At 56.1% G+C, this 22,150-nt stretch overlaps 2 protein-coding genes and 1 long non-coding RNA gene across 9 annotated transcripts; 2 read left to right on the top strand and 1 right to left on the bottom strand.

Moving 5' to 3' along the window:
• Positions 1–31: 31 nt before the first annotated feature.
• PEX11A (peroxisomal biogenesis factor 11 alpha) lies at positions 32–8,755 on the top strand. The gene is made up of 3 exons (XM_084869294.1): positions 32–239; positions 3,357–3,472; positions 6,490–8,755. The coding sequence occupies exons 1-3, from the start codon at positions 184–186 to the stop codon at positions 7,059–7,061; spliced, it is 744 nt and encodes a 247-aa protein (XP_084725420.1). The 5' UTR covers positions 32–183; the 3' UTR covers positions 7,062–8,755.
• On the bottom strand, positions 1,684–2,921 carry LOC311614494. Its single transcript, XR_014793681.1, has 2 exons — positions 2,627–2,921; positions 1,684–2,571 (listed from the first exon to the last, which is right to left on the bottom strand). It is a non-coding gene; the product is annotated as an uncharacterized lncRNA (long non-coding RNA).
• Positions 8,756–8,971: 216 nt separating the features above from the next.
• PLIN1 (perilipin 1) lies at positions 8,972–21,867 on the top strand. Of its 7 annotated transcripts, none has more exons than XM_084869186.1 (10): positions 8,972–9,240; positions 12,692–12,800; positions 14,120–14,178; positions 16,009–16,213; positions 16,895–16,977; positions 17,602–17,866; positions 18,153–18,325; positions 19,095–19,310; positions 19,567–19,794; positions 20,277–21,867. In XM_084869186.1, the coding sequence occupies exons 3-10, from the start codon at positions 14,134–14,136 to the stop codon at positions 20,601–20,603; spliced, it is 1,542 nt and encodes a 513-aa protein (XP_084725312.1). In that variant the 5' UTR covers positions 8,972–9,240; positions 12,692–12,800; positions 14,120–14,133; the 3' UTR covers positions 20,604–21,867. The 7 variants fall into 7 exon arrangements, with proteins under 7 accessions (XP_084725312.1, XP_084725308.1, XP_084725306.1 ...); XM_084869182.1 differs by having other exon boundaries at positions 8,974–9,240; positions 12,692–12,846; positions 19,543–19,794; XM_084869180.1 differs by having other exon boundaries at positions 8,975–9,240; positions 19,543–19,794.
• The last annotated feature ends 283 nt before the right edge of the window (positions 21,868–22,150 follow it).

Genomic DNA, 22,150 nt, shown 5'->3' with positions numbered 1-22,150 from the left:
CTTGGCAACCACAACTTCCGGTCCAGACCGGAAGTCCGAGAAAGTCGCACTTCGCGCCGCCCGCCGGCCCCGCTGGCGGAGAGAGACTGCCCCTCCGGCGTCCGAGGCCGGGCTCCCGGGGGACCCGCGGCGCCCCGAGGGCTCGCGGCCCGGCCGGGCTCCGTGTGGCCGGCGGCCGGCGCCATGGAGGCCTTCACCCGCTTCACCAACCAGACGCAGGGCCGCGACCGGCTCTTCAGGTGAGGCAGGTGCCGCCGCCTCTGCCCCCCCTTTCCCCTTCTCGGACCCGCACCCCGGGAAGGGGGTCAGGCCGCCGGCTCTGGGCGGGGCTGGGGTCTGGCCTGTCACCCCGAACCCGGCGGGGCGGGCCGCGAACCCGCGCCTGTCAGGCTGGGCGGGCGGCGCGCCCCCTTCTCCCAGCCCCGGGACACGGTTCTCCGAGCACTGATTGTTAAAGAAACTTTGGGGTGACTTTTGTGTCCAAGGATCCGAGCCCTTGGGGGGGCCTCACACCGCGCACAAAGGCACATGGAGAGACGGGAACGTGGGTTGTTACCTTCTCCACCTTCCGGGTGGGAACGGGGCGGGGGGGGGGGGGGAAGGGGGGAGGGGGGAGGGGGAGCCGAACGCGGCGCCCCGCCCCTCGGAGGCGCTCGCTGTGCTGCCAGCAGCATTCAGTACCCGAGGTGGTTTCCGTACCAATGAGCTCCTGATGCTTTTATTTTATTTACTTATTTTTTTAAAAAAAATATTTTTTATTGATTTTTTACAGAGAAAGAGAAAGGGATAGAGAGAAACATCGATGAGAGAGAATCATCCATCAGCTGCCTCCTGCACGCCCCCCACTGGGGATGTGCCCGAAACCAAGGTACATGGCCTTGACCGGAATCGAACCTGGGACCCCTTCAGTCTGCAGGCCGATGCTCTATCCACTGAGCCACACCGGTTAGGGCTGCACATTTATTTAAAAAAAACAAACAGCCGAAACCGGTGTTGCTCAGTGGATAGAGCGTCGGCTTGACTGAAGGGTCCCGGGTTCGATTCCGGTCAAGGGCATGTACCTTGGTTGCGGGCACATCACCTGTAGGGGGTGTGCAAGAGGCAGCTGATCGATGACTCTCTCTCATCAATGTTTCTAACTTGCTGTCTCTCTCCTTTCCTCTCTGTACCAAATCAATAAAATATATTTAAAAAAAAAACAAAAAAAAACCACACACACACACAAAAAATAGAACTATTACGGTTGCAGTTTGATAGAACAGCTTTTCGTCTTTCGGGTGTAAAGTGCTGACACAAGCAGGCCAGTGAGCATGGCCCCAGTAAGGAGACTTATTTTCCAGGGTGGGTCGGGCTGAGATTGTACCCCCAGAGGGTCATCCATGAGGCTGGCTAATGAAATAATTGCTTAGGATGTACTTACTCAGCAAGGCCTGAAATCTCTCAGATTCATTTCCCAATCCTCTTGGTCAACTCCAGCTTCTAAGAACAGACTGGCATTCATAAAAGAATGCCTTGTTTTTGGACGCATTCCTCTTATTTGACCGAATCTGAGAATGTGAGCAGCTTGAGCCCTCTAGCCACGAATCATACTAAGGGGCGTGTGTGTGTGGGGGTGTGTGTGTGTGTGTGTGAGAGAGAGAAAGAGAGAGGGAGAGATTTCATCACTTTGGAAAACGTGCTACATTTTATTTTTATTTTTTAAATATATTTTTATTGATTCCAGAGAGGAAAGGAAAGGGAAAGACATCAATAATGAGAGAATCATTGATCAGCTGCCTGCTGCACACCCCCTACTGGGAATCAAGCCCAAAACCCAGGCATGTGCCCTGACCAGTATCAAATCCGAGACCCTTCAGTCCACAGGCAGACGCTCTATCCACTGAGCCAAACTGGCTAGGGCAACGTGTGACATTGTAATTTGAGAGTGTAGGGGTTCAGAATGAGTCACCCCAAGATGTTCCTCTGTGCTATGTGGATTATTTTGAGCTAAAGGCAACCGAGACCCCCCTCAGGCTCAAGAAAAATGTCTGCTCCACCCCCTTAACTACCTAGAAGAATTTAAATTAGGGGCCTTGTCCATAATAAGAGTTGTCACCGGAAGTAACTTTTATGACATACCTGTAGGGCAGAGCAAACTTCTAATTATTGCACGTCCGTGCATCTTATTGTCCTTTGAATCACCTCCTTCCCTCGAGCCCCAAGGCGCCCTACCTCATCCTTACCTCAGTTTCCCTTTCTGTGTCTGAACCGTTCATGTACGTGGAGTTCCCATGGAAACACATGCAATTAAGTTAGATTATTTTCTCTGGTTCATTTGTCTCACATAGATTTAATTATTAGACCAGAGGGAGAGTAATATTTACAGCACAAAGGGATGCAAATACAGTTACAGGACATGGGAAACAGGAACCTACGGTACTTCATAAATAGACTGTCAAGTGCATTTCAGATGTTCCACGATGGGGCATAAAATGGCTCATTTGCTTTATTTCTGTGAGTAAGGCATTGTTATTTGTAGGCATGGCAGTCATCACTTCATTGAATGTTTGGTATTCTTAAACTGGGGTCTGGCTGTATTTTCTATACCAGGGGTCCTCATGTGGCCCGCGGGCCGTAGTTTGAAGACCCCTGTTCTATACAATACGAATTAGTTTGGAAAGACATGTCTACACTTAGTTATGCATGGGTGTGTATATGCTAGTCATAAAAAACATCAAACGATGGTCACACTGTAGACTTTTCTTTTTTTAAAATATATTTTATAATTTTTTACAGAGAGGAAGAGAGAAGGAAAGAGAGCCAGAAACATAGATGAGAGAGAATCATTGATCAGCTGCCTCTTGCACACCCCCTAATGGGGATATGCCCGCAACCAAGGTCCATGCCCTTGACCGGAATCGAACCCGGGACCTCTCAGTCCGCAGGCCTGAGCCACACCGGTTTCAGCTAGACTTTTCATTGGCTTCTAGTTCGAGCCACTCCTGCCACATAAGTGCTTGGTTAACTCTGTGGCAAAAAGTTCACTTTAGAAATATGCAGTCGACTTGAGAAAATAAAGACCGTGGGTCTTTGCAGACTTAGCTCAAGGGAGGTTACTGTGCGGTTGACCACTGTGCCAGCAGAAGGCCCTCGGACGGGCTGCTCTCTGCATCCTCGCGAGATCTCCTGCATCACCTTTGAGTTGCATTTCCATCATTGCATCCTCCCCTTTGGCCCCGTGCAGTGCCTGTTGCAGAATCCTGCTCTTGGCGGCCTTGCCTGCTCCTCCTCCCCTTACTTCACGGATCCGGTTTTATCTGGTTTGCCAATCCTCCGCCTCATTTTTTCATTTTCATTTTTCATTTTTTCCGTTTCAGAGCCACTCAGTACACATGCATGTTGCTTAGGTATTTGTTAGAGCCCAAAGCTGACAAAGAGAAGGTGGTAATGAAGCTCAAGAAACTGGAGTCTAGTGTGAGCACTGGCCGCAAATGTAAGTACCCTGTTTGTTCTCAAGGGCCGGCGGGCCCTGGTGTGGACCCTCGGGCTCCGTAATCCACAAAACACTTTCTCGAACGTTCCTTTCTAGTCAGGCTGGCTAATGAAGCCAGCCAGTCGGTCCGCCCTCATGGAATGACAAGGCCCCACAAGGGGACCGTTTTGCTCCTCGGACCATTCACAGACACGTGCAGTGCTCCCAGTCGGTGCTCCTCCACATCTTTCCGGTCAGCCACAACCCGTGGGGCACACACCGTGATGGCTCACCTGTATTTATTCATTTTTCAAATATATTTTTATTGATTTCAGAGAGGAAGAGAGAGAGAGAGTGAGAGAAAGAGACACACATCAACGATGAGAGAGAACCTGCCTCCTGCACGCCCCCTACTGGCGTGGGGGATCGAGCCCACAACCCGGGCATGTGCTCTTGACCGGAATCGAACCCAGAACCCATCAGTCCGCAGGCCAGTGCTCTATCCACTGAGCCAAACCAGCTAGGGCTGGTTCACCTTTGGTTCTTAGAATCACCATATGTTTGGGCAGGAGCTCGAACTCCTGGAGCCCCTTGTATTCTCTGGAAGAACAGAATAGCTGCATCCTGGACCCTCTGCCTCTTCCCTCTTCTCTAGAGGGATTGCTAGAGGAAATGGACAGAGTCGTTTTATATAATACATACATATATTGATTTCAGAGAGGAAGGGAGAGGGAGAGAGAGAGAGAGAAACATCGATGATGAGAGAGAATCATTGATTGGCTGCCTCCTTCCCGCCGCCTCCTGAGGATCGAACCCACAACCTGGGCATGTGTCCTTGACCGGAATCGAACCTGGGACCCTCCAGTCCACAGGCCGACGCTCTGTCCACTGAGCCAAACCAGCCAGGGGCGGATACGTTCTCTCAGACCAACTGTGGCATGGTTTCACGTCCAAGGCAAACAGCGAAGTCAGGTGTCTCACGCTCACTTAGTTCACTCGGCCAGTAAGGCGTAGTGGGAAACCTGTCTTTCCGCTAACAGTCCTGTGGCCAACGCCCGGCCTTCCGGGGAGAGCCAGGAGTGGCCGCGGCAGGTGAGCAGGGACCCAGAGGAAATGTGGAAATCAGCTGTTGTGCAATTATCTGTGAGCGCCGACCTCCCGGAGGCAGGACCCGAGCTCTTTGGGAGCACGGAGATCACGCGGTGTGAGAACGCTATTAGATTTGGTGCCAGATGTGGTGGGGGGGGGGAGGAGGACGGGGAAGCTGGCCTGAGGCGGTGGGCTGGGGGCGTGGCTAGCACAGAGGAGGAAGGAGAGCGTCTTGGAGGTGGTTAGCTCCAGGGAGGACTCAGACTCTTAAGAGCAAACAGTTGTGTTGGAGGATCAGCGAGAAAACTGGTTTGACAAGAGAAGACTGAACGTCGTCGTTCAAGAAGGAAGGGCAGGGTAGGGTGAGCTTTTCCCGGTGGCTCGGGAGAGCAAGATGGACGTTCTCCGGTTCTTCAGGGTGCTGGGGCTCAGAGGCCCTTGGCAGGTCACCCGTCTCTGAGGTCCAGAAATGACTTGCCCAAGGTCACTCAGTCTTTTAGTGCAAGAGGCGGAATGGAACCCGGGATTATCCGTTGAGCTCTGGGTCCTGTGTTCCCTTTGATAAGATGTGATACCGAACATTCTTCGGAGATTCTAAGTTTCCTGGGGGAAGCTACTTCGGAGCATTTGCTGAGTCTAGGATACAGTTCTTTAAGGAAAGTTCTTCTTTGGTTACCCTCCATAGTGTTTAGGATAATAATATATACTGAGTATTGACAGATGCGTAAATATATGATTGATAAATCCCTGACTGATGGAATTAATTACAGGCTCAGATAAAGGCATGTCTTGCAGTGGTTGATTTAATTCACTAGGAGTCATATATGACAATATTACTTACTAGTTGTCCTATACACTAAATCCTACCATTTTTTAAATCTCTTTTTTTAATATTTATTTATTTTTTATCTTTATTTTTCTTACCCTAACCCTAACCCTATAATTTTTTAAAAATATATTTTTATTAATTTCAGAGAGGAAAAGAGGAGAGATAGAAGCATCAAAGATGAAAGAGAATCATTGATCAGCTGCCTCCTGCACGCCCCCTACTGGGGATCAAGCCAGCAACTCGGACATATGCCCTGAACTGTGACCTCCTGGTTCAAAGGTCAATGCTCAACCACTGAGCCGGTTATTTACTTTGTCTTGACAGTAGGAGCCGAAGGGGGTTGGACCAGAGAAATGGCAAAATTGATAATGGTGTTGTTTTCAAAGCAATCTTCTGTGTGGAAAGTAAATAAAATGCAGGGCCCCAGACTCTCCAGAAGAATGCTGCATCTGGAGGTGACGTTTCCATACCAGGGGTCTTCAAACTACGGCTCGCGGGCCACATGCGGCCCCCAGGGAAGTCTGATCCGGCCCGCCAGGTTTTTTGGGCAGTGAGCGCAGCCGAGGTGTTACAGTAGGGATTAGTAGTTCATATAGTCCGGCCCTCCAGCTCTCTGAGGGACCGTGATCTGGCCCCCACTTTAAAAAGTTTGAGGACCCCTGCCATAGAGTCTGGTCCCGGGCAGATGGACAGTGCACACTCTGCCTGACCTCCAGTGCCCGGGATTGTAATGGAGGCAGGAAAGTCCCGGAGCCACAGACCGTGCCTTCCGGAGTCATTTTATTTGTTTGTCCATTTGTGTTAATCCTCACCCGAGGATATTTTTCCATTGATTTTTTTAGGGAGAGTGGAAGAGAGAGGGAGAGTCAGAGAGAAACATCGATGTGAGAGAGACACATCCATTGGTTGCCTCCTGCATGAACCCCGACCAGGGCCCAGGCCAGGGAGGAGCCTACATGCCCTTGACCAGAATCAAACCCAGCCCTTGGGTCCTCAGGCTGACGCTCTGTCCACTGAGCCACACCGGCCAGGGCTGGGATCATGTTAGGTGTCTGAGACCTGCCGCTAGCCTCTCCCTGGCACAGCTAAATAACCGTTTTGCTGCCGTGGGTTCTTGCAGGGTTCAGGCTGGGCAACGTGGTCCACGCAGTGCAGGCCACTCAGCAGAGCATCCACGCCACGGACCTGGTGCCCCGCCTGTGCCTGACCCTGGCCAACCTGAACCGCGTGGTCTACTTCGTCTGCGACACCGTCCTGTGGGCGAGGAGCGTCGGCCTCAGCTCCGGCATCAACAAGGAGAAATGGCGGATGTGGGCCGCCCGCTACTACTGCTGCTCGCTCCTGCTGAGCCTGGCCAGGGACCTGTACGAGATCTCCCTGCAGATGGAGCGGGCCGCGCGGGACAAGGCCCGGAGGGACGAGGCGCTCTCCCGGGATCCCCTGGGGCACAGCGTGGCCGACGAGGAGACCGAATGGCTCCAGTCCTTCCTCCTGCTCCTGTTCCGGTCGCTGCGGAGGCATCCCCCGTTGCTCCTGGACACGGTGAAGAACCTCTGTGACATCCTGAACCCGCTGGACCAGCTGGGCATCTACAAGTCCAACCCCGGCGTCATTGGCCTCGGCGGGCTGGTGTCCTCCGTGGCCGGGATCATCACGGTGGCCTGGCCCCACCTGAAGCTGAAGATCCACTGAGGCAGCTCCGGGCTGAGGACGGGCACCTCCCGGGGCGGGGGCGGGGGATGGACGTTTGCAATCGGCACGGACCGTGAGCACTCAAGCGGCCTGGAGCGCGAGCAGAGGTCGGGCCAAGGACGGAGGAGGGGGGCGCATGAGGATGTACATGTTTTTTTTTTTGGAGTGCTGCGATGACTTCTGAGTTCCTGAGTATTTTCCCTTCGTCTGACATTCACTGGGCCTCTCTTCTGCACACAGTAGGAGCTTGTGTTCGCTGAACGAATAAACATGGGGAGAAAAGAAACTTGTAAAGGTCCAAGCTAATAAGTGAGCGCTAACACGCAGTCATGTTTGGGCTGTGCCGCCTCACAGCCCTCAGATCCAGCGGAGGCCCCTTCCTCCATAGAGCCCACCGGGATGCGGGGAGCTGGGCTAACAGCCTCGGAATCGCTGCCCCTGTCCTCCTGTCCGGAAGTGGGATCAGAAAGGCACCAGGCACCTCCAAGGTATCAGTTGTGTCCGAGGTAGCGCAGTGACCAAGCACTTAGAGAGAACTCGAGGCAAAAAGGACGTGGGAGGTCACCCCGGGGTAGCCTGTGACACAGGAGGACACGAGGTTTAAAGAAAGCCATCCAGAACCTCACTCCTCTGCCTGCCAGTCCAAGGCCACTCAGGCCCGAGCGCGAGAGCCGGACCCGGGACCCCGAATTACTCATCGCCTCGCCTCCATGACAGCTCGCTGCCGTCTGGGTGGAGGCAGAATCTGGTGCAAGAATCCAGTGCCGTCTGGTGGGAGACTCGGAATCCGGTGCAAGAAGCCTTTCTGAGAATCTGTGTTGGTCAGTGGTTTCCATTTTCTCCAAAAATTCAAACTATAGGGTGCCCCCTCCCCACCCCCCTAGAAATGTATACACACACTTTGAATAATTACAAAAGCAGTGTTGATTAAAATTCAACTTATTCTCAAAATTGAGCTGTTGCTGTGTAGTTACATTTTTTGGGGGGCTCCCTGTGTATTCAGACTTGTCAGCAAGATTGTTTTATTGAGAGCCGTATGACAGTTTGGACATTTCCACATGAGTTGATGCAACGAAGTGTCACAAAGGACTCTGAATGTCGGAGGGTTGCCGTTTTCTGTGATCGGTCACGCTCCGTATATGAGGGGGGCTGGGAGGAAGACGGAGCCGTAGCTTTAGTGAAGGAGAGGCCGCTTAACACGTGTTCCTACTTCCCATCTTGGTGTCGGGTTTTTCTGTGATCGCAGAGCTAAGCTTGTGATTGAGCTTCTTAGAAGCAGGCTCAGGTTCTTGGCTCTTTATTTTTTTTAAATATATTTTATTGATTTTTTACAGAGAGGGATAGAGAGTTAGGAACATCGACGAGAGAGAAACATCGATCAGCTGCCTCTTGCACACCCCCTACTGGGGATGTGCCCCCAACCAAGGTACGTGCCCTTGACCGGAATCGAACCTAGAACCTTTCGGTCCGTAGGCCGACGCTCTATCCACTGAGCCAAACCGGTTTCGGCTTGGCTCTTTATTTTTAAAGCCATCAAGATTCAGGATTCGAGAATAAACCTTGTGGGGATTTTCAGAGATGTGAAAGCTGCTAGATCAGGGCACATAAAATGGTTAAACCACTCTTGATACTTTGTCCAGATCCTTTACTGTAATAGATTAAATATGTGCAATTAAATTTCTAGACAAAACTGACTGTGTCTGTGAGTGTTTTGTGGGCATGGCGAAGCATTTATTTATATTTATTATTATTATCTTTTTTAATTTATTGACTTTTTACAGAGAGGAAGGCAGAGGGATAGAGAGCTAGAAACATCGATGATGAGAGAAACATCAACCAGCTGCCTCCTGCACCCCCCCCCCCCCCACTGGGGATGTGCCCGCAACCAAGGCACATGCCCTTGACCGGAATCGAATCCGGGATCTTTCAGTCCGCAGGCCACCGCTCTATCCACTGAGCCACACCGGTCTCTGCCGAAGCGTTTAAAAGAAGGCGATCCCGAGACGACCTTCAGCGGAGTCTGCGCAGTGAGCTGGCGGCGTGGGCTCTGGCCTGGAACCCCCGCCGAGGATGACGGTGACGAGGGACTTAGACGTGTGAACGAGGACTGAGTCGCTAGAGGTTCAACGATGCTCTCATCTGGCTGCTACCCAGGCGAGGTCCTCTGTCCGCCCCGAAGGTGGGGTTTTGCTTCTACCGGAGGCACGTTACAGTGGTGTCGTGGTGGTACTGTGTCTTTTCCTTTTTCAAATATTTTTTTTTTTATATTGATTTCAGAGACGACGGGAGAGGGAGATAGAAAGACATCTCAATGATGAGAGAGAAGTGCCCCTCACCAGGGATCGAATCCCCAACCCGGGCATGTGCCCTGACGGGGAATCGAACCGCGATCTCCTAGTTCATAGGTCAGTGCTCAACCACTGAGCCACACCAGCCGGGCTCATGGCGGTACTTTTTTGTCCTGGCCAAGTTAGAGCAGGTGGTGGGGAGTCTGGGGAGTGTGCCTCTTCTAGAACATGTGTGTCCTGGTACCTCCTTCCCTGTGCACCTGTTTAACTCACACCCCCACCTCCGAGCCTCCACATTCAGGAGTGACTCAAAAAGCAAGACGCTCCTGATAAATGTACAGCCAGCACCTTCCCCACTGAACCCATTGCCCGAGAAATGCATTCAGGACCGAAACCAGTGTGGCTCAGTGGATAGAGCATCGGCCTGCGGACCGAAAGGTCCCAGGTTCGATTCCGGTCAAGGGCACGTACCTTGGTTGCGGGCACATCCCCGGTAGGGGGTGTGCAGGAGGAGGCAGCTGGTCGATGATTCTCTCTCATCGATGTTTCTAACTCTCTGTCCCTCTATCCTCCTCTCTGTAAAAAATATTTTAAAAACAGAAATGCATTCAGGGGTGAGCATCTGAGTGCCTGGCCTGGTTCTGGGACCCGCTGTGCACAGGTGGCAAGGTCCCTGTGCCTGTGTGGTGGTGTGTGTGGTGGTGTGTGTGGTGGGCATGGCGGGGGCTGGCAGACAGATGGGGGTAGAAGGTAACGGTGTCCTTGAAGCTGCTGCCGGAAAGCGGACCCTTCCCAGGGGCCTCCCCTGGCCCTTTCACCCCGCTCCCCTCTCACCCACAGCCCGGCCTCCCGGCAGCCCGGCCAGAGGACCAGCCATGCCAGCAGCTCCGGGCCCAGCGCCCTCTCCTCCCTCTGGCCCGCAGCCACTCCTCCCGCTGGCCCGCAGCTGTGGCTGCCCTTTGGCCGGCTTGCTCTCCAGACACAGCCCCTGGCTATGGTCCTGAACCCTCCCGAGGGCAGAGGGCATGCCTTAGACACACCCCGGGTCACCCCCCCCCCTATTACCCACTTCATTCTTGAAGTCTGGGTCGGACCCATAAGTAGTGAACATGTCAAATAGGACTTCCAGCTCTACTCTCCCTTCCCCTCCCAGTTCCTGCTTTATTGTCTCACAGGTACAGACTGGACTGTAAGGATCTATCCTAGAGCTCCGTTTTTCCCCACCCTCTGCCCCTCTCTCTTTCTCTCTCTTTTTTAAAAATATATTATATTGATTTTTTACAGAGAGAAAGAGAGAGGGACAAAGAGTCAGAAACATTAATGAGAGAGAAACATCAATCAGCTGCCTCCTGCACGCCCCTTACTGGGGATGTGCCTGCAACCAAGGTTCATGCCTTGACCGGAATTGAACCCCGGATCCTTGAGTCCACAGGCTGAGGCCCTATCCACTGAGCCAAACCAGTTTCGGCTACCTCTATCTCTTTTTAAAAAAAATAAATAAAAAAAAAATTATTGACTTCAGAGAGGAAGGGAGAGGGAGGGAGAGACAGAAACATCAACGATGAGAATCATGGATCGGCTGCCTCCTGCACGCCCCTCACTGGGGATGGAGCCCAGCCAATGTGCCCTGACGGGGAAGCGAACCTGTGACCTTCTGGTTCGCAGGCCGGGCCCAACCCTCCGCCTCCTCCACTGCCCTCGGCACACAATCTAGAGAAAACAATAGATCCAGTTCCACCAGCAGCAGGGAAGTCAGCATTGTTCTGCTCCTGTCCGTTTTCATTAAGAGGTCCTCAGCCTAAACACCCATGCGTGGCTCGCACCAGATCCCTCCATCATTTTAAAAAATATATATTTTATTGATTTTTAAAAAAATATATTTTATTGATTTTTTTAAAGAGAGTAGGAGAGAGATAGAGAGCCAGAAACGTCGATGAGAGAGAAACATCGACCAGCTGCCTCCTGCACATCCCCCACTGGGGATGCGTCCGCATCCAAGGTATATGCCCTTGACTGGAATCGAACCTGGGACCTTTCAGTCCGCAGACCAACGCTCTACCACTGAGCCAAACCGGTTTCGGCTATTTTATTGATTTTTTACAGAGAGGAAGAGAGAGGGATAGAGAGTTAGAAACATCAATGAGAGAGAAACATCGATCAGCTGCCTCTTGCACACCCCCTATTGGGGATGTGCCCGCAACCAAGGTACATGCCCTTGACCGGAATTGAACCCCGGACCCTTGAGTCCACAGGCTGAGGCCCTATCCACTGAGCCAAACCGGTTTCGGCAGATCCCCCCATCATTTGCAGCCAGGAACCGGGCCTCGGGCTTAGCCTGACTCGTGGCTAAGGCAGGGGTGTTAGGCCATGGTTCTTGGTTGCTAATCAGTGACAGGATCAGGTGGCTCTCTATCAGCATGTTCTGGTGGCATCTTAGAGCAGGTGGAGTTCAAGAAATTTTCTGGAGACCTGACCGGTGTGGGTCAGTGGGTAGAGCGGCGGCCTGAGGACTGAAGGGTTCCAGGTTCAATTCCGGTCAAGGGCATGTACCTTGGTTGCGGGCACTTCCCCAGTGGGAGGTGTGCAGGAGGCAGCTCTCTCATTGATGTTTCTAATTCTCTATTCCTTTCCCTTCCTCTCTGTAAAAAAAAGTCAATAAAATATATTTAAAAAGAAAAAAAAGAAAGAAATTTCCTTCAAAAGTAGGAATGAACCTGCTCCTGCAAAGGCTGGACTGTCAGCGAGTCCACCCCAGCTTGGGTTCCCTTCCTCACTGAGAACCCTAGCCGGTGTGGCTCAGTGGGTAGAGCATCCGCCTGCGGACTGAAGGGTTCCAGGTTCGATTCCAGTCAAGGGCTCGTGTCCGGCTTGTAGGCTCCATCCCCAGTGGAGGAATGTGCAGGAGGCAACCCATCTATGATTCTCATCATTGTTGTTTCTCTCTCTCTCATCCTCTCCCTCCCGCTCTGAAATCAACACAAATTTTTAAAGACATTCCCTCTGATGCTAATAATAAATTTATGCAGAACCTTCTGTGGGAGAGGAGCGAAAAGTTATGGAACTTCAGAGCTCCCACGTTTAATGACACGTACCCCCCCACACCTTCCGTCTGGAAAAAACCGGATTTTGAGAACTGGGGGGGCCAGAGACCTGTTACAGAAAGGATGGAAAGCTCTAGAATCATGAGTGCTCTGAGCCTGGGTCCCCTTTCAGCTCTGCCATCTACCTCCCTCCTACTTGGCTCCATCCTACAGAAGTTAGGGTATCCCCGGGGGGGGGACCCTGGGTCCAGTAACCACGGCAACGGACTGACTAAGCTTTCTCCCCTCTGCCCTCCTCCAGCTGGGAGGTGTCAGCAGCATTGCCCAAGACTCCTCGGAGCGACCCGGATCGTGTCTGTCGGCGGAGACACTGCAGCCGGGGCTCTGGGACAGAGGAGGCGTCAGCCGGAGTGAGTGTGGGGGTCCCGGGATCACCTGCCTCGCCTGCCTTACCTGGTTGGTCTCTGAGGGTCCGAGGGAAGACGTGGAGGGTCGGGGTCTCCTGGGAATTCGCCGGGTGAATGACCGAGAGCGTAGATTCGATAGTCTGGGGTCGTCGGCTCTTCCAGAACGCAGTCAGAAGTAGCTGGTTTTCAGAGCGACTCCTTTCTCGCCTGGTTGAGTGCAGAGGGGAGGAGTGAATGAGTGCAAAACCTTCCCTTTGTTAAGAAATAGGATTTTATTAATGTTAGAAGGAGAGAGGGAGACATGGATCAGCTGCCTCCTGCACACCCCTAATGGGGACCAAGCCCTCAACCCGGGCATGTGCCCTGACCGGGAATCGAACCAGCAACCTTCGGATGTATGGATGATGCCCAGCCAACCGAGTCACTCGGCCAGGGATGAACATCTTAACTTTTTTTTTTTTAAATATATTTTATTGTGGTTTTTTTTTTTTTTTTTTACAGAGAGGAAGGGAGAGGATAGAGAGTTAGAAATATTGATGAGAGAGAAACATCGATCAGCTGCCTCCTGCACACCTCTTAAGGGCCGAACCTCTTAACTCTTAAAGTGACCTTGGTTTTTTACTTCTTATGCTGCATCCTTGTAAGAAACACCAATCTTTTTCTTTTTTTAAAAAAAAATATATTTTTATTGATTTTAGAGAGAAAGGGGGAGAGAGAGAAATATCAATAATGAAAGAGATTCATGAATCGGCTGCCTCCTGCAAGCCCCTTCCTGGGGATCGAGCCCGCAACCCAGGCATGTGCCCTGACTGGGAGTCGAACCCGGGACCTCCCGGGCCACCACAACCAGCAGAAATGCCAGTCTTTTTTTTTTTTTTTTTTTTTAATATATTTTATTAAATTTTTATAGAGAGTAAGGAAGAGGGAGAGAGAGCTAGAAACATCGATGAGAGAGAAACATCGACTAGCTGCCTCCTGCACACCCCCCACCGGGGATGTGCCCGCAACCAAGGTACATGCCCCTGACCGGAATCGAACCTGGGACCCTTGAGTCCGCAGGCCGACTCTCTATCCACTGAGCCAAACTGATCAGGGCAGAAACGCCAGTCTTGAGAAGCTGGGGGCCGGGGCACCTCATCCTGGCGGGACCCCCAGGAGTGGCTGCTTGTCTGTCTTATCCGCCCTCCGGCCTAGGGCCTCCTGTTCAGGGCACCCCAGTCCCCGGGCAGTCTGGGCCCCGCTGGCGGCCCGAGAGGGAGGGACGGACCCTGGGCGCCCGCAGCTGCGGGTTTGCTGATGCGCCGGGGCCTTCTGCTTTGCAGCGTGAGGAGCTACGATGGCCGTGAACAAGAGCCCCCCCTTGATGGACGGAGACTGCCCTGTAAGTAGCCTGGGTGTGTCCGTGCGGTGGGGGTATCCCGGGCCGAGGAGGGAGCCTCGAGGGGCGGCCAGGGGGACATGGAGCAAGATGCTTCTAGCCCCGTGGTCGGCAAATCGCGGCTCGCGAGCCACCTGCGGCTCTTTGGCCCCTTGAGTGTGGCTCTTCCACAAAATACCACGGCCTGGGCGAGTCTGTGTTGAAGAAGTGGCGTCAGAAGAAGTTGAAGTTTAAAAAATGTGGCTCTCCAAAGAAATTGCAATCGCTGTGCTGTTGATGGTTTGGCTCTGCTGACTAATGAGTTTGCCGACCACGGGCCTCTAAGAACCCCTGAGGACTCTGTCCGAAGCATTAAAGATGTTGGCTGTTTGCAGTCAGAAACTTTTTTCTGGTTCAGATTTCGAACTCATCTGCAGGACAGGAGCTCAGACACTGTGGCCTGGGTTTAGTGGCCGCACACAGCTCTTTGGTGGGCCTTTCGCTCAGCCTCCTACCCGCGGACACGGCTGGGTGTTCGTCTCCCCGCAGAACCTCGTACCTGTGGCAAATGCAATTCAGAGGTCCTCAGCGATTCAGAGCTGGGGACCTTTCATCTTTCCCTTTTTTAAAAAAAATATATATTTTTATTGCCGAAACCAGTTTGGTTCAGTGGGTAGTGCGTCGGCCTGCGGACTGAAAGGTCTCAGGTTCGATTCCGGTCAAGGGCATGTGCCTTGGTTGCGGGCGCATCCCGGTGGGGGGTGTGCGAGAGGCAGCTGATCAGTGTTTCTGGCTCTCTATCTCTCTCTCTTCCTCTCTGTAAAAAAAATCAATAAAAATATATTTTAAGAAAAAAAATATATATATATTGGTTTCAGGGAGGAAGGGAGAGGGAGAGAGAGAGAGAGAAACATCAATGATGAGAGAGAAACACAGATCGGCTGCTTCCTGCATGCCCCCTACTGGGGATCGAGCCTGCAATCTGGGCATGTGCCCTTGACCAGGAATCAAACCCAGGACCCTTCAGCCTGCTCTATCCACTGAGCCAAACCAGCCAGGGTGAGAAATCCTATAAAATACAAGGCTAATTTGCAAACCGACTGAACGGCGGGATGACCAGTTGCTGTGACGCTCGCTCACCAGGGGGCAGATGCCCAGCACAGGAGCCGCCCCTGGTGAGCTCGGCTCAGCCAAAAGCCCTAAGCCGGCTCATGGCTGGCGAGCACAACGGTGGTGCCAGGAGCCTCTCCCCGCCTCTGTGGCAATGCTAAGGATATCCGACTGCCCCCATGGGCTCTCGGACTGCGAGAGGGTGCAGGCGAGGCTGAGGGACCCCCCCCTTCAGTGCACCAATTTTGTGCACCGGCCTCTAGGCTGAGGGTCCGCCCCCCAGTGCACAAATTCCGTGCACCAGGCCTCTAGGCTGAGGGACCACCCCCCCCCCCCAGTGCACGAATTTCGTGCACCAGGCCTCTAGGCTGAGGGTCCGCCCCCCCAGTGCACAAATTTCGTGCACCAGGCCTCTAGGCTGAGGGTTAGCCCCCCAGTGCACGAATTTCATACACCAGGCCTCTAGCATCTAGATAAAGCCCCCAAGTCGAGATGGACAGAAGCTCTGTGCCTGACAGTGTCAGTGGGTGGGCTGGAGCCTGGTGGGAGGGGGCGCCACGCCCCTGGAGCCCTGCAGAGCTGGGCTGTGGCCCGTTTCCCTGTGGGGGGGCGCAGAGACCACTGAGACCCCCGCCGGCCTCACCATCGGGCTCTGGGGCCCTGGGGCTGCCTTAGGGGGGCGCGGGGGCAGGAGAGGGAGGTGGGGCCACTCCCAGGCCTCTGCCCGTCTCCCTCCCACGCCAGGAGCAGGAGAACGTGCTGCAGCGCGTCCTGCAGCTGCCCGTGGTGAGCGGCACGTGTGAGTGCGTGCAGAAGACCTACACCAGCACCAAGGAGGCCCACCCGCTGGTGGCGTCCGTGTGCAACGCCTACGAGAAGGGCGTGCAGGGCGCCAGCAGCCTGGCCGCCTGGAGCATGGAGCCCGTGGTCCGCAGGCTGTCCACCCAGTGTGAGTCCTCGTGGCCCGCGGGCCGCCCGCTGCCTCGCGCATGCTCCCTCCCTCCCTGCCTGCCCACCTGCCCGCCTGCCCGTCTGTGTGTCCACCCGCCCGTCTGTCTGTGGTCTCCCAGCTTGCTGCTCTGTCTGCTTGCATGTGTGTCTGACTCGGTGCAGAGCCTTCTCACCTGTAGACATGGATGACAGAGCTATGGGGATGCAGAGCTGGATATAGATACTGCTCTTCTCGTCCATAGATGCCCAGCTGGCATTCTCCTAGGGCCAAGCAATTGGCAGGAGGCATGGGCAGAGCTGTGGGCGGTGGTGGGAGCGGGCCCCGTGGCGGGTCAGACACCCGCTGCGGCTCCAGATGCAGCCACAGGAACAAGCAGAGCCCGGCACGGAGGCAGGGGCACCGGGCACCAGGCTGGCCTGCCAGGGCTGAGCGGAGGTCAGGGAAGCCCTCGGGCCCAGCTGCTGGTGGTACCAGCTCTTGACACGTGGGGGCAGCAGAGGCCCTTGGGCTCCGTGATGCTCGGGAGGGAGCAGGGACGCGGGGTGTGTGTGTGTGTGTGTGTGTGTGGATGGGAGGGGGAGATCTGAGGGCTCCAGGCACCTTGCTGGGCACAGAGGCCCCCAGCGAGGTTGTCACAGTGCCAGGAGGGAGCACCCCACCTCGGCCTTTTGCTTCCAGTCACAGCTGCCAATGAGCTGGCCTGCCGAGGCCTGGACCACCTGGAGGAGAAGATCCCGGCCCTGCAGTACCCCCCTGAAAAGGTGAGCCCCTCTCTCTTCTCTCCGGGGCGGGGCGGGCGGGGGGGCAGGCCCTGGATGCCGTGACCGGGAGTGTGTGCACAGGGCATCAGGACATATTTTTATGTCAAAAAAAAAAAAATATATATATATATATATATATTTTAATATATTTTATTGATATTTTACAGAGAGGAAGGGAGAGAGAGAGAGCTAGAAACGTCGATGAGAGAGAAACATTGACCAGCTGCCTCTTGCACACCCCCCACTGGGGATGTGCCCGCAACCAAGGTACATGCCCTTGACCGGAATCGAACCTGGGACCTTTTGGTCCGCAGGCCGACTCTCTATTCACTGAGCCAAACCGGTTTTGGCTAAAATATATATTTTTTAAATATTTTTTAAAAATTGATTTCAGAGAGGAAGGGAGAGAGAGAGAGAAACATCAATGATGAGAATCATGGATCGGCTGCCTCCTGCACGCCCCCACACTGGGGATCAAGCCTGCAACCCGGGCAGGTGCCCTGACCGGGAATCGAACCGTGAGCTCCTGGTTCCTAGGTCGATGCTCCGCCACTGAGCCACGCCGGCCGGGCTGCCCTGGGCCTTGCACGTACCTGACCCTCCTCCCCACCCCCTACCCCCCAGATCGCCTCCGAGCTGAAGGGCACCATCTCCACCCGCCTCCGCAGCGCCCGGAACAGCATCAGCGTGCCCATCTCCAGCACGTCCGACAAGGTCCTGGGCGCCGCCCTGGCCAGCTGCGAGCTGGCCCTGGGGGTGGCCAAGGACACTGCGGAGTACGCCGCCAAGACCCGCGTGGGCCGGCTGGCCTCGGGCGGCGCCGACCTGGCCGTGGGCGGCATGGAGAAGGTGGTGGAGTTCCTCATCCCTCCGGCCAAGGACGAGTCAGGTACCCGCCCACGGGGGCTACTAGTCCCTCCCTGGGGGGGCGAGTTGGCTCCTGGGAATGAGCAAAGTGGGCAAAGGCCCATCCAGCCCCTGCTCCGGAGCAGGGGAGACCCCGCGGGGTTTCTGATGCGCCCATTTGCATGCGGGGGGGGGAAAGTGGGGTCCCCGGGTCCCCATGAGCCCGCGGAGCTGGGACAGCAGCTGCAGCCCTGACCCTGGCCCAGCCCAGCTCTCCCTGCACCTCTGTCTGACCCGCTCTCCCTCCTCCCCCCGCGTCTCCTCCCCAGCCCCCGTGCCGGGACGCCCGCAGGCCCAGAAGCCCCCCAAGGCCAACCGCAGCCTCGCGAGCAGGGTGGGGAACCTGGCCAACACCATCTCGCAGCACACCCTCCAGACCACGAAGCAGGTGCTGAAGCAGGGCCACGCCCTGGCCATGTGGATCCCTGGGGTGGCGCCCCTGGTGAGTGTGTGCCCTGAGCTCTGACCCCCCCCCCTCCAAACCCCCCCACCCCCCACCCCGCTCCCCACAGCCTGGGCTAAGGACGCATGCTGAGGGTGTGCCTTGCTCGGTGGCCTGCACCACCACCCATTCTCCCACTGGGTCCCGTCGCCCTTCATTTGGGCCCTCCCACCTGTGAGAGAGCAGAGATCCCCTCCTTAAACCCCCCCCCCCCCACACACACACACACACACACAGGCCCAGCCGCTGTCCAGGCCCTAGGGCGTGTCCCCTGTAAATAAACAAGGCACCCTCCGTCCTGTAGGGGGAGCTCCAGCGGGGCCGTGTCCCGCCTGCTCCCAGGTTTCCCATCTGTACCCCGAGCACCTGAGGCAGAGCCCCCTTTCCTAGGCCAGGGAGGGGCAGCGTCCCTCTTCCCCCATCTCTCCGCGTATTTCAGCAGAGACGGGCTGGAGTTCTAGAAAACATGTTTGTATTGCTTTCAGAGAGGAAGGGAGAGGGAGCGGGAGAGGGAGAGGGAGAGAAACACCAATGGTGAGAGTGAGCCATCGATCCGCTGCCTCCTGCACGCCCCCCACTCTGGGGATCGAGCCCGCAACCCAGGCAGGTTACACAGGTGTGTGCCCTCTGTGTCACTTGCCACTCGGAGAGAAGTTTTAAGGACAGTCCCCCCCCCCCCCCCCCCCCCCCGGGGCTGACCCGGGGGAGGGGGGGCGCGTTGGCTGCCGGGACTGTGACGCCAGAGGCCCCCCTCCCCTCCTGCCCACAGAGCAGCCTGGCCCAGTGGGGAGCGTCGGCGGCCTCGCAGGTGGTGATCCGGCGGCAGAGCGAGGTGCGGGTGCCCTGGCTGCACAACCTGGCCGCCGCCGCCGCCCGCGCCCGCGAGGCGGAGCGCGATGACCAGACGGACAGCGAGGGGGACGAGGCCAAGGAGAAGGAGAAGGAGGAGGACTCGAACTCGGAGGCCGAGGAGCAGTTCAGCGAGGTGAGAGGGAGGGGCCCCGGCCCCCAGGACCTCCACGCCCTTCTCGCACGGACCCCGCCGACAGCCCGTAGCACACAGTCAGGGCAGAGATTGTGAAGACAGGTTCAGAGAGGGCGAGCGACCTGCCCGAGGCCACACAGCACCAGAGCCAGCGGGGTCCGCGTCCCTTCCCCCCTAGGCCTGGGGTCGGGGGAGGGGAAGGGCCGGGCCCTGACCGGTCCCCGGTCCCCAGGCAGCAGCCCCGCCCCGCCCGCAGGGCCTGCTGGGCACCGCGGTGCACACCCTGCAGAGGGCCGTGCAGGGCACCATCTCGGCCGTGCTGTGGGCGCCCGCTGCCGTGCTGGGCACAGCAGGGAGAATGCTGCGCCTCACGCCGGCCCCCGCCGCCGCCCCGGCCAAGGCCAAGAGCAGGGCCATGTCGCTGTCAGACGCACTGAAGGGGGTCACGGACAACGTGGTGGACACGGTGGTGCACTACGTGCCGGTGAGTCCCACCCGCTGGCCCCGCCGCCCTCGGGGCCCCGACGGGGGCCCTTCCCAGCCCCGGGAATAGAGGGGCCTCCTCCCGGTCAGAATGGGGGTCCCCGGGGCCTGGCCCTCACCCCTCAGCACCCACCTGCAGGACCTGGGGTCACTCGGGCAGTCACCTCATGGCGGGGCTCGCCCTGGGCCCAGATCGGAACCAGGCAGGGATCGCTGACCTCGGCTGGGCAGCGTGTGGGCCCCAGGGTGGGTCAGGAGAGCCACTGGCCTCCCATTGAAAGGCCCCGGAGGAGGAACCGGGGTCTAAAAACTGCAGGAAGGTCTGCCTTGCCTTCGTGCAATGCCCCCCACCCCTCTGCACCGCAGGCCCCTCCGCCCGAGCCTGTGCCCTGCTGCTTGGCTGCTCCTGGGTGATGGGGGGACCTCGGGGGGTGGGCAAGTGGCTCCAGGCCAGACCAAACCGACACCAACCCGGGCCCTGAGGCGGCTGCCTGGTCTCAGCTCCCCAGGTTGTCCCTGATGGAGCCCGAGAGCGAATTCCGGGAAATTGAGGAGCTGAAGCGAAGGGCGTCGGCCGCGCCCACCTGCTCGGAGCCCTCGCAGCGCCCGGCCCAGCACCGCGGCAGCCTGCGCAGCGCCCGGGGGCCCGGCCTGGAGGACAGGGGGGACCTGCCCACGGCGATGAGCTCCACGTTCCCGGCCGTGCCCCGCGAGAAGGCGCGCAGGGTCAGCGACAGCTTCTTCCGGCCCAGCCACATGGAGCCCATCCTGGGCCGCGCGCAGTACAACCAGCTGCGCAAGAAGAGCTGAGCGCCCGGCCCGCCCTCCGCCGCCGCCGCCGCCGGGCACCCGGACCCCGCACCCCATCTTTCGAGCATCCTTTGGGGGGCTTAGTCTGCAGCCCATTTTTCAGAAAGATCAGAGCAGCCACCTGCTTTGATTCTGTCCCCTTTTGTTTTTTGTTAATCCCCACCTGAGGATATTTTCCCACTGATTTTTAGAGAGCGTGGAAGAGAGAGGAGGGAGAGGCAGAGAGAAACATCGATGAGAGAGAAACACGTGGGTCGGTTGCCTCCTGCAGGCACCCTGATGAAGGCTGGGGCCGGGGAGGAGCCTGCAACCAAAATAAGTGCCCTTGACCGGAATCGAACCCGGGACCCTTTGGTCCACAGGCCGGCGCTCTCCCCACGGAGCGGACCGGCTCGGGCCTGTCTTGTTTTCTCCCTAAAAGACGAATTGCCTCGCTTGATGGCTCACTCTTTAAGCCGACTTGCAGCCAAATGGCATTAGACTGCTCCCAAGATTCACACGCATCCTCTGGAGGCAAACACTTTGCCACCAGAGAGTTGCATGCTGCTACCCCGCCCCTCCAGCCGGCGGGAGTCCTGGGCCCTGTCTTATGCCCAGAGATCCCTGCGCGTGAGCCTCCGGGCCGGCTGCTTTGAAGGAACAACGATCAGGCGCACAAGCTCTCATCGTCCCACAGACTGGGCCCGGCCGTGCTCATAGCGCCACCTTCTGGCTCAAAACACACCCCAATGCACCCTTCCCGCCTGGCCTGCACATGCGCATTCATTTCACCCTGCCGGTCCCCTTGGGGCTCCCGGCACCCTGGTGTGTGGGGACCACAGCCGTGACCCTTCACTTAGAAAGTCTGCACGATGAGAGCATCCCAAGTTTTGCAAACGTTAATATCTGGTAAATCTAAGAAGTGCATACATATCATTTAAAATACAAACACTGCAAGAGGGTGCGTGTCTCCCCCACCTTGAGGGCCCGGGTTCCCCCTCACAGAGACAGCCTCCTGTGTCTGTCCAGCTGCCAGCTGTGCGTGTGCGGGCACGTGTGTGTATGTACTTCCCACGCCGTGGGATGCTGTACCTGCCTCTCCCCACCTCACGGTTCCCCTCAGACATCGGAAGTCCCCCCGGCTCCTTTCAACGGCCACATAGTAAGCGCCTCGTGTCATGGATGTAACCCGTTCTGTAACGAAGGGCTTTGAGGTTGTTGCCATTTTTTGTGGTTTTTTTTTTGCTACTGCAGACAGTATCGCAATAAATGTCCTTATACAGCATGTCTGTGTACACGTGTGGGTATACCTATAGGGTGAACTTTTCACTTGGAACTGTGACTTAATGGGCAAAAGGGTATCTATGTTGTTATTGTTGTTTTATACACACACACACACACACACACACACACACATGGAGAAGTGCGCCCCCAGCCCAACCCTGAAAGTCATGGGGGATGAATCCCTCTCAGCCTTAGAAGGGTCGTGAAATCAGAGGAGAAAAGGGAGGTGGAGGCTCCCGGGGCCTGGGGAGGGAGAGCCTTGCTGGGCCTTGCTGGGCGTGGGG

Source organism: Pipistrellus hanaki (genome assembly GCF_964339955.1).
Source record: "Pipistrellus hanaki genome assembly, chromosome: 21".
NCBI classification, from domain to species: Eukaryota; Metazoa; Chordata; class Mammalia; order Chiroptera; family Vespertilionidae; genus Pipistrellus; species Pipistrellus hanaki.
The sequence above is the reverse complement of the archived record's forward strand: the minus strand, read 5'-3'. Positions and strand labels throughout refer to the sequence as shown.